Genomic DNA, 16,363 nt, shown 5'->3' on the forward strand with positions numbered 1-16,363 from the left:
CCCTTCCACATCACAACTTTCCCCATCGTTTTGATATAAACTGGGTCGGTATAAGAAATTAAATGGAAATTTTTTGGGGAGTTTTGCAGAAACCTCAGACAACATGGAGCCTATGACCAAATACTTAACCCAAATTTTACAATAAGGTACTTTAAACACCCCATAAATGAAAAAGAAAAAAAATTCAGACTTCTTCTCTGGTATGAAGAGAGGGCCAAAAATTTTACGTGGATTTTCCAGATCATTGTTTCCCTAACCTCCATAACATGGAAGAGATAATTGTACATGTACATGTATATAGACATAGACATAGTCATAGATACAGATATATAGACATAGACATAGTCATAGATATAGACACAGACATAGACATGTGTATATATTCAGGCTATTCTAAAAGTCTTAGTATAGTTTTAGGCTGCTCTTAGACTTTTGGGACATCCTGTACATATGTATAAATACATGCATATACACATGCTAAATAATTAAATGTGAATGTGTCATCCCCCCTGACTCAGCATAAGCTCCCCGAAGGCAGGGCTTATTTCATTTTTGTCTTTATATCACCCTTCCTCTATCATTCTCACTCCTAACCTGGCATTAAAAAAAAAAAATCAGACTTGTGATTTTATCCATATAGGGAGCTTCTAGGAAGGAATTTCCTCCAGGGATGCACATCAGGACTTTCTAGTCTTAGTGAATTGCCCAGGACACTGAGAGGTAGGGTGATTTGCCCAGGGTCACACAGCCAGGATGAGTCAAAAGCGGGACCTGAACCCAAGTCTTCTGGATTCAGAAGCCAGATAGATCTCTAGCCAGGTTCCTGGCCTCTTGTAGACCCTTAATAACTCTTGTTGACTGAGGATATAAATGAGTTCCTTGAAAGGGAATAACAATTTGGTGATTAGCATTGCCCCACCCCCTTCCATTTTTTTTAAACCTGCCTTTATGATTTCAAAGAGCTTCAATATGCACACTTACATTTTCTCCTCTGACAGCCCTGCTGCTCCCTTTTCTAAAGCATTTGACAGTTTTCATGGTGATTGCCTGGCAGGACAAGAATGACTAGCCTTATTTTTTAGATGGGAAAACTGAGGACCAGAGAAGTCGTAGATTTAGAAGTAGAAGGGGCCTTGGAGATCATCTGGTACACCTCTTCATTTTGCAGAAGAAGAAACTGAGGCTCAGAGAGGCAAGTGGCTTGCCCAGGGCCATATAGCTAAGAAGTGGTAGAGCCAGGCAGAGCTGTCTGCAGTACTGTTAGGTGGTGGGTGGGGGTGGGGAATCTGTTGAGCTGGGATTAGATGTCTGTGGCTTTCATTGTGCAGTGGAAAAAACACCATGTGTGAAGTCCCCAAGTCAGGGGACTTAGATTTTTAGCACATCTCCTACCCTTAAAAGTTATGTGACCTTGAACAAACCATTTCATTTCTCTAGCCATCATTTGGGGCCAGTTAGGTGGCAAAGTAGATAGAGTCCAGGGCCTGGAGTCAGAAAGACTCATCTTCCTGAGTTCAAATCCAGCCTCAGACACTTACTAGCTGTGTGACCCTGGGCAAATCACTTAACCCTGTTTGCCTCAGTTTCCTCATCTGTAAAATGAGCTGGAGAAGGAAATGGCAATCCACTCCATTGTCTTCACCAAGCCATGAAGAGTTGGACATGACTGAAAGAATGACTCACCAACAAAAGGCCTCAGTTTCCCTATCCATAAAAACGGGCAAGAATCCTGAGATTTACCTTCCTTCCAGGAAGGCAAGCACTTACCTTTCTTGTGCAAAAAGCACTTCGCAAACTTTAAAGTGATATAGAAAGAGGTGCTATTTTTCCTTCAAGAGTCCGCTAAAATGTCCACTTCTACTGGAAGCCTTTTCCCATCCTCCTTCATTCTAGAATTCCCTCTGTTGATTATTTCCAATTTTTCCCATGTATAGCTTCTTCGTACATAGTTGTTTCATATTGTCTCCTTTCATTAGCCTTGAGCTCCATGACTGCAGGGACTGTTTTTTGCCCTTTTTTGTATCCCCAGTGCCCTGTACATAGTAGGTGCTTAAAAAATGTTTGACTGACTAATCTCTCCCAGAAGGGTTGCAGGGGTGGGGACCCTGCAGCCTCAAAGCTATGTATGACTCTCTAGGTCTTCAAGAGCAGCCCTTTGACGGAATCAGCTGCACTTGAGGACCTAGAGGGCCACACATGGCCTCGAGGCTGCTGGTTTCCCACCCCTGGGTTAAGAGAATTGCCGAGGGTCACATAGTCGATGGCAGAGTTGGGACTAGGGAAGGTAAGACAGTGGGAAAGGACGAACTGGAGCACTGTTTAAGAAGGTCCTTGACCTAGCTGACTTGGAGTCCTGACCCTGCTACTAATTGGCTATGTGATCTTGGGTAAGTCACTTCCCTTCTTAGCTTCAGCTCCCCTACCTATAAATTGGAGATAATAACACACCATTAAATGATCAGCTTTAGTGTCCTCATCCATCAAATAGGAATAATAACGCCTATATTATCTACCTCCCAGGGCTCTTGGGATGGTCCAATGAGATCATATTTATAAAGTGTTTCACTGCTCTGTAAATGGAAATTCTTTATTGAGGACATGAATGTCAAGGTGGAGGTTGAGACCTTCCCCCCTTGAAATCAACAGAAGTCTCCTTCCGGCAAGGGGGAGCCTGAAGCTCAAGAAGAGTGTCCCCCCCCTTCCCCAGGCAAAAGGAGGCGCAGAACATTCAAGAGAAAGCAAGCTTCGTGTTCTCACACCCACTAGCTCTCCCTAGACAGCCAGCTCTCTCAAAGCAGAAGTGAGAGGCTGGGAACTGGAGGATGCTAAACTTGGGTTACCATAATAATAGCAGCAGCTGACATTTATATGATGCTTTACTGCTTCCTTTACATTTATTAACTCAATAGATCTTCATAATATCCCTGTGATGTAGTGTAGGTAGTGCAAGTATTAGCCTCCCCCCATTTTACAGAGAAGGAAACTGAGGCTTAGATAGTAAGTGATTAGCCTCAAGGTCATATGGCTAGTGAATATTAAAACCAGGACTTGAACCCAGGCTGCTTTGCTCTTAGTATAATTAGTACTCCTTTTACAATATCAACACAGATGGAATGGGGTTCAGTGAGGTTTTGTGATTTGTCCACCCAGTTGCACAGCTAGTAACAGGCAGGGTTAGGATTTGAATGCAGATCTTTGAGTCTGAGTAAGATAATAGGGAAACACCTCTGTCTATCTTAGGACCAATCCTGGACAGAGAAAAACAAACAAACAAACAAACAAACAAACAAACAAACAGCTAACCACTTGTGATTTCAAGGGATTGGAGAAGACCTCAACCTCCATCTCCCAAATGCCTTCTCCATCTGTTAGCCCAATGCTGAAGTCCCAGGATTAAAGGGTCGGTCCTTTAATTTAAAGAGTTTGCACCTTTAAAGAGGGCAGCTAGCTGTCGCAGTGGATAAGATCACCGGGCATAGAGTTAGAAAGACCTGAGTTCAAACTGGGCCTCAGACACTTACCACTTGTGTGACCCGGGGCAAGTCACTTAACCTGGTTTGCCTCAGTTTCCTCATCTGTAAAACGAGCTGGAGAAGGAAATGGTAAACTACTCCAGGATCTTTGCAAAGAAAACCCCAAATGGGGTCATGAAGAGTTGGACACGCCTGAACAACAACCACCTTTAAAGAGGCAGCTAGGTGGTTCAGTGGACAGAGCATTGAGCCTGGAGGCAGGAAGGCCTGAGTTCAAATCCAGCCTTAGAAACTCACCAGTTGTGTGACCCTGGGCAAGTCACTTAACTTCTGTTTGCCTTAATCCACTGGAGAAAGATACAGCAAACCACTCCAGTCTCTTTGCCAAGAAAACTCCAGGGGTTCACACAGTCAGACACAACTGAACGAAAACCTTTGAAGTATAAATCCTCCTACAATGTAGGGAGCAGGTTCCCTTATGGGTCATTAATACCTTCAAGTGAATTGGCTTGTGGAGGTAGCCAGAATGCTTATGAGTCAGAAAAATCTAGGATCCAATACCACCTCTTAACCACACCACCAATTTGTGTCCCCGGACAGATCATTTTATGCCTCTGGTAACACCCTATCTCCTAAGTCATAGACCTTTGAGAGTTCCCACCCACGTGAGATCATAGATCCATCAAACTGTACTTGACAGAGAAGGGAAGTGACCTCACAGTAAGTGTTAGATTTAGGGTTTGCTCCCAGCTATTCTGACTCCTAGACCAGTAAGGCTGCCCTGTGTAACGATAGAGCTAGAGACTTGGAGCCAGGAAGACTTGGGTTTGAATCCTGCCACAGACATTTGGTGATGCTGGACAAGTCATTTAACCTCTGATCCTCCTCAGTTACTTCATTTATAAAATAAAGATAATATAAGTGAAACACTTTGAAAACCTAAAAGCGCCATGTAAATATAAGCTGTGGTGATGAAGATGAACAGAGCCCTGGTCTGACTGTCAGCAGATCTGGGGTTAAGTCCTAGCCATGCCATGGACTTGCTTAGTGACCTTGGGGCCAGCCCTGTCCCCTCCCTGGGCCTCAATATCCTCCTCTGTAAAACAGGGGTTTGGACCTGATGTTCTCTGCAGTCCCTGGCAGCTACTGACAGTCTGTTTCCTGTTTGGGTCCAGCTTGCTGTCCTCCCCAGCCAGTCCCTCCTGGCTTCAAGCCCTTACCAATCTCTCTCTTAATGAAGTCAATAAAATTACAGGGGGCTCCCCAGGGCTGCAGCGAGAAAAGGCATTGCATTCAATCTGATCAGAGATGGCTGTAGCCAAAGCTTTATCAGAATACAGTTTTCTAATCAAGTCTCCTTTTACCTTTTGCTGGTAAAAGACTTAAGACTCTTGGTTAAAGAAATCCTGTCTTCTGCCATCTCTCATCTTTCCACTCACTGTGTTGCTCCTTCCTGGCAGGGAAAAAGGAGATAGGGCTTATTTTGTCTGGTGGGGGTTATGTTGGGGGTCCCATCAAGGTGAGGGGATGGCAGTGGCCAGGGCTGGCTGGCCAGAATCTGTGGCCAAATTTCAGCAGGCAATAAGGAGGTAGAGGAACCAAGGGGTCTGTTTGTCCCAGTCAGTCAATCAACTAACATTTGCACAGCCCTCCCTCACTTAAATCCAATTCGCTTGCACAGTCACATCACCTCCCTGAAGTCTTGGTCTTCTTCGGAAACGAGGGATAAGCAGCAGCAGTAGCAAGGATTAAACAATGTGCCAGGCACTGTGCTAAGCACTGGGAATACTAATATCCATAGAAAGACAGTCCCTACCCTCAGAGAGCTTACATTCTAATGGAAGAAGCCAACAGTACAAGGAAGCTGGGGGGGGGGGGGTTGTTCTTCAGTCCTGTCTGACTCTTTGTGACCCCATTTGGGGTTTTCTTGGCAAAGATACTCGAGTGGTTTGGCATTTCCTTCTCCAGCTCATTTTACAGATGAGGAAACTGAGGCAAATAGGGTTAAGTGACTTGCAGAGGGTCACACAGCTAATCAGTATCTGAGGCTGGATTTGAACTCAGGAAAATGAGTCTTCCTGACTCCAGGCCAGGTGCTGAAATTACTGCACACCAGATACTTGGGGTGGGGGGTGGGGGGGGAGGTAATAGGCATTTATCAAGCATGGATGAGGTGCCAAGCACCGTGCTAAGTGCTTCACAAATATTATCTCATTTGAAAAGAGTTGGGGGTGGGGAAGGGGACAACGAAGGAATGGGACAAGGCAAGGCTGGGTGCTCTCCCTTAAAGGGAGGTTCTGGAAGAAGCCATCCAATCAAAGAGAGGGGCCACAGATATAGAGGATAGGGTCCTGTGTTAGGATCACAAAATCACAGAATCTCAACAGAATAAAGAGATGTCAGAGGTAATCTATTCCAACCTTTCCTACAGCAGAGATCTCTTCTACAGTGACTCTCATCAATTGGTCATTCAGCATCCCCTTGAAAACCTTTAGTGATGGGGAGCTCACTACCTGTCCCATTCCTTTTTCGGACATATTTTCTCCTATTCCATCCTGAAATTTGTCTCTCAGCGATTTCCATATAACTGAGGTTAGATTCCTGGTGACATCTGTGCTGGATGTTAAAGGATATTCGCCCACCACCCCGGTCCCGTGGTTTCTACAGCAGGTTAGCAGACTGGGTCTCAGCAAAAGGTAGCAGGGTCGGGAGTCAGAGATTGGGTCCAGTCTGGGGTCATTTGGGAACCTTAGCTTAGGGGAGGGTTCTCAATTCTGATCATCTACTGCATGTTCTGAGTTCCAAGATCCCTTCCAGTGGCCAAGGTGGGCTGGGGAGCAGGAGCAACCGTGCCCTGGGGCAGCTCTTGGGAAGAAAGCTGGTCTGGCCGCGGGGCTGAAGGACCGCTACTGGTGAGAGGCACCAGTGAAGCCTTCGCTCTCCATTCTTCCGTTGGCCTTCTCAACTCCCCCTTTCTCCATCCCGGGGTCCCAGTCCCTTCCTTGGCGGAGCGGGAGCCCTGCCCACTCAGCACCTGCCAGAGGGAGGCCCCACCCGCTCCCTGGCCATTGGCTGGAGTCCCGCAACTCCGACAGTCCATTGGCCGACCGCTCTGTTCGTCAGGCGAGCCCCCATTTGGGTCCTCCCACTCTGAAGAGCTGGGGGAGGAGGACGGAGGAGCGAGATTGGAGAAGCCTTAAAACCGTCTGCGTCCCGATCGGCTCACTTCTGCCTCCCCTGGCCAGAGGCGCAGCCCGGGAGGAGGCGAGAGTGCCCAGAGGAACCTCTGCTTCATCTCCCCGGCAAGCCCAGGTTCAGACTCACTCGGCAGCCAAGTTGGGCAGAGACGAGCAGGGGCTCCCGGCCCCATGGAGGCGACCCTCAAGTGCCTGTGGGTCTGCGCCCTCCTCGGTCCCGTGGTAAGTGACCAGCGCCTGCGGTCCTCATCTCTCCTCACCGCCCTGGGGCTTCCCCGTAGTCCCTCCCCCGTCTGCCAAATCCCTCTCCGCGGCTTCTCTGGTAACACTTCCCTGTGTCTGCCGCCCGACTCCGCTCCCACGGGGCTTCCTCTTTGTCCGCAACCCCCGCTGCACCTCAGTGCAGCTCCTCCCGGGGGCTTCCCTTGTGTCACTGCCCCCCTTCCGTGTGTCTGCCCTCCACCCCCGAAGGTCTTCCTTCCTGTCCTTCTCCGTCTGCCACACCCCCGGCCCCTTCCTTGGACCTTCTTTCTGCTTTCCGCTTTGTTTTCCACCGCTTCTGCCCCCTGTACCCGATGCTCCTTCACCCGTCTGTCATTCCCCTTGTTCCCCCCCAACCTGTATCTATCTCGCCGTGGCTTTTCCTCATTCCTTCTTCCCTGAGTGGTATGTCATTGAGGAGGAACTACAGTGACTTTTCCCAGACTACTGTCCCGCAGTCGGGGGAACGGGACAAGTAGATCCAGAAGCCAGTGATCCCAACCGGATCCCATCACCCCCAAGTGCCAAAAGCTGTTCCCTTCACTTTCTCGGGGCTGGGTCCCCATGCCCCTAGGCTTAGGTCTTCTTCTCATGCCTAAATCGGCCAACTAAGAGTTCATCTCTTTACACATCTTCCATGCTCTGTGACCATTCTTCAGATTACAGATTTATAGTTGGAAGGGACCTTTAGAGATGGCTTTTCTGAGGAGAAACCGAGGCTCATAGGGTAACTTGCCCGAAGTCAGAGTAAATGAGCCAGTATTTAACTCCTACTCCCGACTCCAAATCCATTGTCTTTCCTGAGGCTTCCTTAGTTCAGTATGTGTGTGTATTTGGGGGTGGGGGGTGGGAAGAGAAGAATGTGAAGAGACGAAGCACCAGCTGAGTATTTTTACTGGCTTTACCCTTCCTCCACCAACTCCCTTCTAGCTCAGCATCTAATAGAGTGAGTTGGGGATGAGGCAGGGAGAGCCCTGTAGCCCCAATGGAAGAATGAACCATGTTTGAAAATGCTAACTCTGATATTTCTCCCATCAACTCTCCTCCTCTCCAAAAGAACTCCCATATTCCATGCAGGTGGTGGGGTGAAGTGAAAAGGGATAGTTGTCAGAGCAGAAGAGACTGATGTTGGATTCTCTTCCTTTCCGTGCCTCCTTTCCCCCAAGGAGACACAGCCGGGTGCACCAAAGAGCACTCGGAGTCAGCTCCGCTACCGACTACCTTGGTGGTGACCTCAAGCAAATTGCTTCACCATTCTGTGCCTTAGTTTCCCTAACTATAAAATAAGAGGGTTAGGCTAACTGGTTTATTCTAACTCTAAACTTTGTAGGTTTGTTTGTTGTATAGGTGAGGGTCAGAAGGGGTTTAATTTACACCCGCTGGTTGGGGTAAAGATTCGGCCAGTTTAAGGAGGCTTTGTCATACATCAAGAAAAACATCATTGAGGACTTAGTTCAGAGCCGCTGGGAAAGAGGAAGAAATAAAGACAATCTGATCTGGCTGCATCCTTCTATACTTGTTCCCTCCCCCAGTTTCCGGAAGAGGGATCATTGAATTTAGAGCTGCTAAAGAGGAAACTGAGGCTCAGAAAAGGGACATGACTTGTGCAAGTTCACACCAGTAGTAAGTAGCAGAGTCCCTATTCCAACTTGGGTCCCCTGCCTCTCATTTCAGGGCACTTTCCATTTCACTAATAACCAGGGGGTAGGCAGTCGTTATCACTGAATGTTTACCTCTTATTTCTCTCTCTTCAGCATAGACTGTCATCCTCAGAAGTGTAGTTGGGGGGCAGGGGGGGGGGGTAGAAGGAACACACTGAACTTGGAGTTGGAAGAGTGGATCCACGTCCTGGATTCAATCAATGCTAACCGTGTGCCCCTGGCTGCCCCACTCCCTTCTGAAGCTCCATTTTCTGATCTTTAGAAACCTTGTACTGTGTCCTTGTTGTGTTTTTGTTGTTGATAAAGATGATGATAACATTATTAAGACTCAGAGGAAGGAATCTGATGAGTTCCTTAAGCTCACCTGGGCTGCAAGGGATGGGATGGGGGTAGATGTTTGGGAATGGACGGTCCAGGAGACTGGTGGCATCAGAGAGGAAGGCAGTCAGAGAGAAGCCCGAAAGCATCTGAAGAGATCTGGACCCTTCTGGAGGACACAAGGAATGGAGTCTGTTGGCACTCTACCATGGAGGCAGGTAGAGCATGTGCCATTGTGTAGGGGAAGGGAACCAGCATTTATATAGCACCTACTAGGTGCCAGGCACCATGCTAAGTGTTTTACAAATACTATCTCATTTGATCCTTCCAATAACCCTGCAAGGTAGGTGCTGTCATAGGAATTAAGAACCATCTAAACCAAGGACTCTTAACATGTTTTTGTGTCATGGATCCTTTTGGTACTCTGGTAATGCCTAATACGTCTTAGAATAATTTTTAAAATTCATAAAGGGCAGAGGATTACAAAAGAAATCAATTATGTCAAAATATAGATTTCAAAATATTAAAAACAAGTTCACAGACCCCAAGTTGACAACCCCTAATTGTTCCAGCCTCATCATTTTACAGATGGAGAAACTGAGGCCCAGAGAAGGGCATATGTGACTTGCCCAATGTTACATAGGTAGTAAATGGCAGAGGTGGAATTTGAACCCAGGTCCTCCCATTCTAAATCCAAGGTGGAATGTGTAGCTTTAGGAAAGTCTGGCCAGTAGTTGAGAAAGCAAACATCCCTGTTCTCATGGACCTGTGGTTTTTTCCTCTTTTACTGAGTTGGCGACTTGCCAGGTGGAGCCAGTGCCTCCTGGAGGGTGATTTCAATTGGCCCTGATCCTGTAGGGTTGGCAATGCATGGAAGGCGGGGTCATGGTGTGTTTGTGTGTGTTCCGAATGACTGAGGGTGGACAGTTTTGTAAAGGACTCTGGTTCATGGACAGGAACCCTCTGGCCAGCTCTTGATTTTATTGTGGTGAGGGCTGACAATCCAGTTTGTATCTTGTTTGTAGAATGTATGCTTAGAAGAGACTAGACAGTGCATAGAGTCTAACCTCCTCACTTTAAAACTAAAGATCAGAACAAAAAAAAAATAACCTGTTCTGGTTTACATAGGTGGTAAGATCTAGATCAAGAATCTGGGTTCTCCAGCTTCCAATCTGGCATCCTCCACTCTACTGCCAAAACTCCTAAACTCAAGACCTTCCCCCTCCCCACCACAAATTTTGGGAAAAGATCAATGTTGAAAGAAGGTTGAAGCCTATAGCTGCATTGAGGATTTGGAACAATCTGTGTTCAATCTGTTTTCAATGTCTGCCCTATTCCAACGTAAATTTCTTGAGAGTAGGGATTGTCATTCTTTATATTGGTATCTCCAGAGCCTGCTGGGTGATTGGAGTTAGGTTCTCTTTGTCCCCACCAATTTGCTCCTCACCAACTAGCTCTTTTAATAGCTCCAAAAAATTGAGCCAATATATGTGTGTGTGTGTATGTGTGTGTATGTGTACACATATACACACAGAGCCAATGGCAAAAACACGCCAGCAAGTGACTGGGTGAGGGAGGGTGAGGCCTACCCTCCCCAGGGATCTGGTCAATCTCCAAACTGCTCTCCCTGGCTTCACACCCCACATCTTTGAGCCTCAGGTCAGCCCTCCTCAAGACACAAGGGTAAGGCTTGCTCACACTGAATGAAGACCCAGTGGCCAGCACTGAGGGAGTGTGGTGGTGGGGCAGGCTTTCTCTACTTTAACCCAGCTACCCTCCAAGGAGAAGATAAGACTCCTCTCAAAGGCCCCTGGGCAGAAGGTACAGCTTGGTTCCTGAAAGGGGTTTCACTCTCTCCTTTCAAGCACGTTGGGTACGAGGGAAGCTGCCTATCACAGTGGAAGGCATGCTGGCTTTGGAGACAAAGAGCTTAGGTTGAAATCCCTGAGTGACCGTGGATTTTGTTGTGGTTCAGTTGTGTCTGACTCTTTGTGACCCCAGTTGGGCATTTCTTGGCAAAGATACTGGAGTGGTTTGCCATTTCCTTCTCCAGCTCATTTTACAGATGAGGAAACTGAGGCAAACAAGGTGAAGTGACTTGCCCAGGGTCACACAGCTAGTAAGTGTCTGAGGCTAGATTTGAATTCACAAAGATGAGTCTTCCTGATTCTAAGACTGGTACTCTATCCACTGCACTGCCAGCTGTCCATTGGATAAGACCTTGGATGAGTCACTAAATGTCTATGGACCTCAGTTTCCTCATTTGGAAAAGGTGAGAGCTGGGCTAAATGGCCTCTGAAGTGCCTTCCAGGTCTAAACCCTATCATCTTGTGTTCCAGTTGAATCAGGATCCTTTCCCACCTAGGCTTCTGTTTCCCCATCTGTATGATTTGGGGGGCAGGGATGGGGAGGACAGTGGAGGGAGGTGTCAGTGACCTTAATGCTAAGCTCTATTCTACCCTCTAACATCCGAAGCTCTATATCCTTCCCCTTTGCCTGGAATACCTTTTGTCCTGCTTTCTACCTCTCCTGTTCTTCCCTGCCCCTCAAGTCCCAGTTTTTCCAGAGGGCTTTCCCCAACAATCATCTCATCTTTTCTTTCTTTGGCCTAGACTCATAGCATATCAGAGGTAGGAGGGACCTAAGAGATCATTTAGTCCAACCTCTTCCTTTTATAGATAAAGCATAAGGTTGTCTCAGGAAAGACTTGAAGTGGCTAATTTGAATATCGAGGAGGGCATAGGAGTTAACTTGGGGACTAGATGGATGACTCCTGGAGTCTCTTTCAGGCCCATGAAGATCATAGGGTGGTAGAAATGGGCATTTCTTTCTCTTACTCCCTCTGTTCCATCCCCCACGGCCCAGCTATCACAAGGCAAAACCTGTCCTCTCCCAGGTCTTTCAGTTGCCAATCAGCAAAGTCATAAAGTGCCAGATGCAAAGTTCGGTTTGGGGGCAGGGGCTGGCCTTGCCGACTCTGTTTACAACCCCATGACCTTACTGCCCTACTAGGGGAAAGTCTGAGAATAGGGAAGGAGGAGGGGGAAAAAGAAGAAGAAAATAGCCAGTATGTATGTAGAGGAAGTCTTGCTAAAATGCATGAGGTTAGGCAGCCTCTAATTTGTTCATTAACTCTCTCTACCCTGTATCTTCCCAAGTCTGTCTGCCTACCAGTCTTGTTTTTACCTAGCAAAGGACTGAGAGCCCTCAATGAGATAAAAAACATCTACCCTCAGTTCTCCGCCACATCCCTGTGTTTAGGCTAAGAGGCAAATAGAAGAATTCAATTCAACAAATATTTATTAAACCTCTTTAACATATAAGGCTCTGTGCTCACTCCCAAGGATGCCACAGAATATATTCTCAAGAAAATTATGCTTTTCTACAGGGGTCAGGGGGCAGAAATGTCCTGTACCCAAATAATTGATACAAAGGAGAGTAAGATACAGTAAATGCAGAAGAGAGGTCCAGGCAAGCAGCTCTGAGAAATCTAAGAGACATGACTTCTGGCTTGGGAGTGGGATCAGGGAAGGTTTCTTGGAGGAGGTAGTGATTGAGTTCTACCTTCAAGGAAGGGAAAGACTGGAGCACTTGGAGAAGGGGGATTAGGGGAAGGGTTAGGATTAACCCTACTGCTAATTCTGAGTTCAGTAGGGTAACAGAAGGAAAGGAGCCATTCTAAGCTTAAGGAAGAGTGAACAAAGGTTTGGATTGGGGGGAGCATGGGATGAGAGCAAGAAATGAAAAGCAGCCTGGTTTGGCTGAAACAGAGTACAGAAAGGATAGTAGTTTAAGATAAGGATAAGTGATAGATTGAAGCCAGATTATTGAAGGCCTTGAATGCCAGGATCAGGAGTTTTATACTCTATTCAACAGGCTGTTGGGAGCCACAGAAAATCCTTGAGCCAATGAGTGACAGGATCATAGCAGTGTATTAAGAAGAGTCCTTGGGCAATCTATGCAGAATGGAGCTGGAGGCAGGAGGATCAGTGAGGAGGCCATTAGGCAGCAAGAGTTTAGACAAGAAAAGATGGCGGCCCGAATTAGGGACTAGCCACAGGGTGTACAGTCTAGTTAGGGACACAAGATGACTGGCGGATGAAACAGTTAGACGTAATCCAAATCTCTGTAGAATCAAGTACTAGCTTGAGTGGCAAGAGTTCTGGGTGGCAAGAGACCCCTTTGCACCGGGGCATTCCCAGAAGGCCTCTGAGAAGAGGCAGTATTTCAGATGGAGCCTGAAAGACTGGTGAGATTTGAATTGGCTAAATGGAGAGAGATTGCCCTATGAGGACCTGAACAGAAGGGGATGGTCATTAACACAGTAATAGGAGACTCAATTTTGTATGGTTAAAAATAATTGTCAAGGCCCTTTCTCATCCATTCTGTCACTGTATCGTTGGCACATCCCTGTTGCGTGGAGGAAAACACAACCTGACATTTATATTGTGTACCTCTTAAGTTCAGGGTCCTGTACAGATATAAAGATTACTAGGGAAGAGTTTCTTCCCTCAAGAAGTCCTCTAAGTGGAAGGGAGGTAGGTGTCCTGTAAGATGTGTGTGTGTGTGTGTGTGTGTGTGTGTGTGTGTACACACATATATTTGTATATACGCATATATATATTTTTAAGACTAGACCTGTGATTTCATTGATATTAGGAAAGTCCCAGGGAAGAAACTCCCTCCATCAATACAAATGGGTTCCTGCTCTGCCATTTATATCCTTAGAGTGTGGCTTGGGGCACTGAGAAGTTAAGGGACTTATTCAAGGTCACACAGTCAGTATGCTTCAGAGGCAATACTTGAACCCAGGTCTCTCTAGCTCTAAGGATTTCTCTCTGTCTACTACATCTCACACAGATGCGTTCCTCTTTTTTATGTAATAGTTGAATGCATGAGAGAATTGTAAAAATAAAAAAATAATAAATAAAGTTCAGTGGAGGTAGGGTTCAGGGAAGGCTTCCCTGAGGAGGTGACGTTTGAACCTGGCCCTAAAGGATGATCAGGACATTGCAAGCCTAGACAACAGCACCAGCAAAGGCAGAGGCTCTAGAGGATGTAAGGCCTGTTTTGGAAATTGGCAAGCAGTTAGTTTTGACGTAAGAGTGCTTGGAGGTAAAGCGGAAAAGGACGTTTGGAGCCAGATTATAAAAGGCCTCGAATGCCAGGGTAAGGAGTTTGTATTTTCTTCTGAAGACAATGGGGAACGTAGAAGAATTTTGAGCAGCTGGGTTAAAGTCAGCCATTTAATGCCTTAGGAAGCTTAATCTGGCAGCATATGAAGGGTGAATTGGACAAGGAGAGACGAGAGCAGGTTCTTGACCTTGAGTCCATAAACTTGTTTTAAAAAAAAAGTCATGATGACTATACGTCAGTATAATTGATTTTCTCTGTAATCTTCGTATTTTATCTTAAGCATTTAAAAACATTCTTCTATGAAATGATCCATAGGCTTCACCAGACACTGCCAAGAAGGGTCTATGACACAGAAAGGGTTAAGAACCCCTGTGTTGCATGGGTACAGATTTTTTTTTCTTCTTTCTGGAAATCTGGTCATTAACCATTTACTAGCACACCACTGAGTCTAGGGCATGTTGTATCTGAGGTGTAAACTCCTCTGGGGCGGCGGCCACGTCTGTCTCCTCACCCCTAAAGTGGAGTCTTACAAAGGGCTGGTCCTATAGACATGCTCAGTAAAAACCTATTGTGATTAAACAATGCACCCTGTTTTAGAGGGGGTGGTGAGGGTGGAGGTGGAAATGAGTGGAAATGAAGTCTGGAGAAGGGATGTACCTGACTCAGAGTAACATAGCAAGTCATGGGCAGACCTAGCTTGAACTTGCAGTCCCCCATGGGGTTTGGTGCTAGCAGGTGCCTGGCTCTCTGGGCCAGGAGTGACGTGATTCATCTCCAGGAGCCTGTCCTTCTTAAGGAGGAATTCCCTTCTCGGTGGTGCTCCAAACGCTTCCTAAACTCTGATGAGCTGCCAACCTGTGCTGAGACCAGCCTGTTGGTAGAAGTGAGCCTGAAAGAGCTTTCTCTTAGCGTGGGAGGCTCCGACACTTACCTCATCCCTGCCCTCCCCCCCATTCACCTCGACTGCCCAGTGCCATGATTAGCTCATGTATCAATGAAACTTGAAGGTTTACAAAGTCACTAGGGAAATACTCTCCTTACCTTACAGTTGAGAAAGCTGAAGCTCAGAGAGATAAAAATAAAAACCTCCAACATATATATGGCGCCTTCTCTGTGCCAGGCACTGTGTTAAGCACTTTACAAATATTATCTAATTGGACCCTCACAACAGCCCTGTGAGGCAGATGCTATTATTATCCATATTTTACAGATGTGGAAACTGAGGCAAACAGAGGTTAAATGACTTGTCCAGAGTTACCCAGCTAGTAAGTGTCTGAAGCAGAATTTGAACTCGAGTCTTCTTAACTCCAGGCCCAGAACTTTACCCACTGTGCCACCTAGATAGGAGATGAAACCAGTAAGGGGCAGAAATGAGAGTCGAACTCAGGTCTTCTGACTTCATATCTTGTGCTTTTACCACTGCATGATTCTACTTTCCCCTAAATGAGCAAGAGGATTTGGGCTTTAACTGAGGCAGGGAAGGATCGAGGTTGGAACTCTGAGCAGAGATCAGGGAGTTTCCAGGCTCAGCCAGATGGTCTCTTCTATGAGTTACTTACAGAAGGAAGCCTTTCCCCAAACAACCAGCCTTGCAGGGCCCAAGAGCCACTACTTCAAGGCTCAGTTACCTATGTGGCCCTTTGGGTGGGAGTACATGAGACTCAGTGATGGCGGCAGGGGAAATGGGGGCTGCTTTATTGCCAAGTGACCCCAAGAGTCGGAGACTTGTTGCTGTGCCTTTCTCCTCCTCTTCTCATTTAAGAAAGTCCTTCCTGTTCAAATCCAACCTCAGACTCGAACCAGCCGTGTGAGCCTGGGCAAGTCACTTAACCCCGATTGCCTAAAAAAAAAAAAGTCCCTCCTGTTCCAATACTTAAACATACCTTTTAGACTGGCTACTGAATCCAGATAAATTTTTCCACTCAGGCAATTTGAGGGATGGAGAATGGGTTTCACTATATTGCCTGTCCTTCTGAACTCTACTTGATTCTGTACAAGGTGACTACGGGCAGCTATGAGATCCCCCATCTCCTGCCCTCTGTGTCCCCAAACCTGCCCAACTGATACATCAACAATGATGAGGCTGGACTACCGCATTCTGCATCAAATCCTCGAATCCTCACTGAAATCCCACAATACCAGAATAGAAACTTTAAAATAGAATGCAAGCTGGAATATAAAAATTCTAGAAAGGAATCTGAGCTATAATTTGGGAGCCCTGGTGGAGGCCGTGTTCCGTGATGGGAAGAACACAGAACTAGGAGTTAGAAAATCTGGACGCTCACCCTACCTTGGATCGTTCTCTGTGTGACCGTGA

General features: G+C 46.6%; 1 protein-coding gene across 1 annotated transcript in view; it reads left to right on the forward strand.

Annotated features, from left to right (window-relative positions):
- The first annotated feature begins 6,650 nt into the window (after positions 1–6,650).
- Positions 6,651–16,363, forward strand: part of VIPR1 (vasoactive intestinal peptide receptor 1) — an 89,695-nt gene continuing 79,982 nt past the window's right edge. The window contains exon 1 of the mRNA XM_027836991.1: positions 6,651–6,892. Within this exon, the coding sequence (XP_027692792.1) occupies positions 6,842–6,892 (51 nt within the window). The 5' untranslated portion in view covers positions 6,651–6,841. The remainder of the gene's footprint in view (positions 6,893–16,363) is intronic.

This window comes from Vombatus ursinus, unplaced genomic scaffold (genome assembly GCF_900497805.2).
Source record: "Vombatus ursinus unplaced genomic scaffold, bare-nosed wombat genome assembly UNPS02014820.1, whole genome shotgun sequence".
NCBI classification, from domain to species: Eukaryota; Metazoa; Chordata; class Mammalia; order Diprotodontia; family Vombatidae; genus Vombatus; species Vombatus ursinus.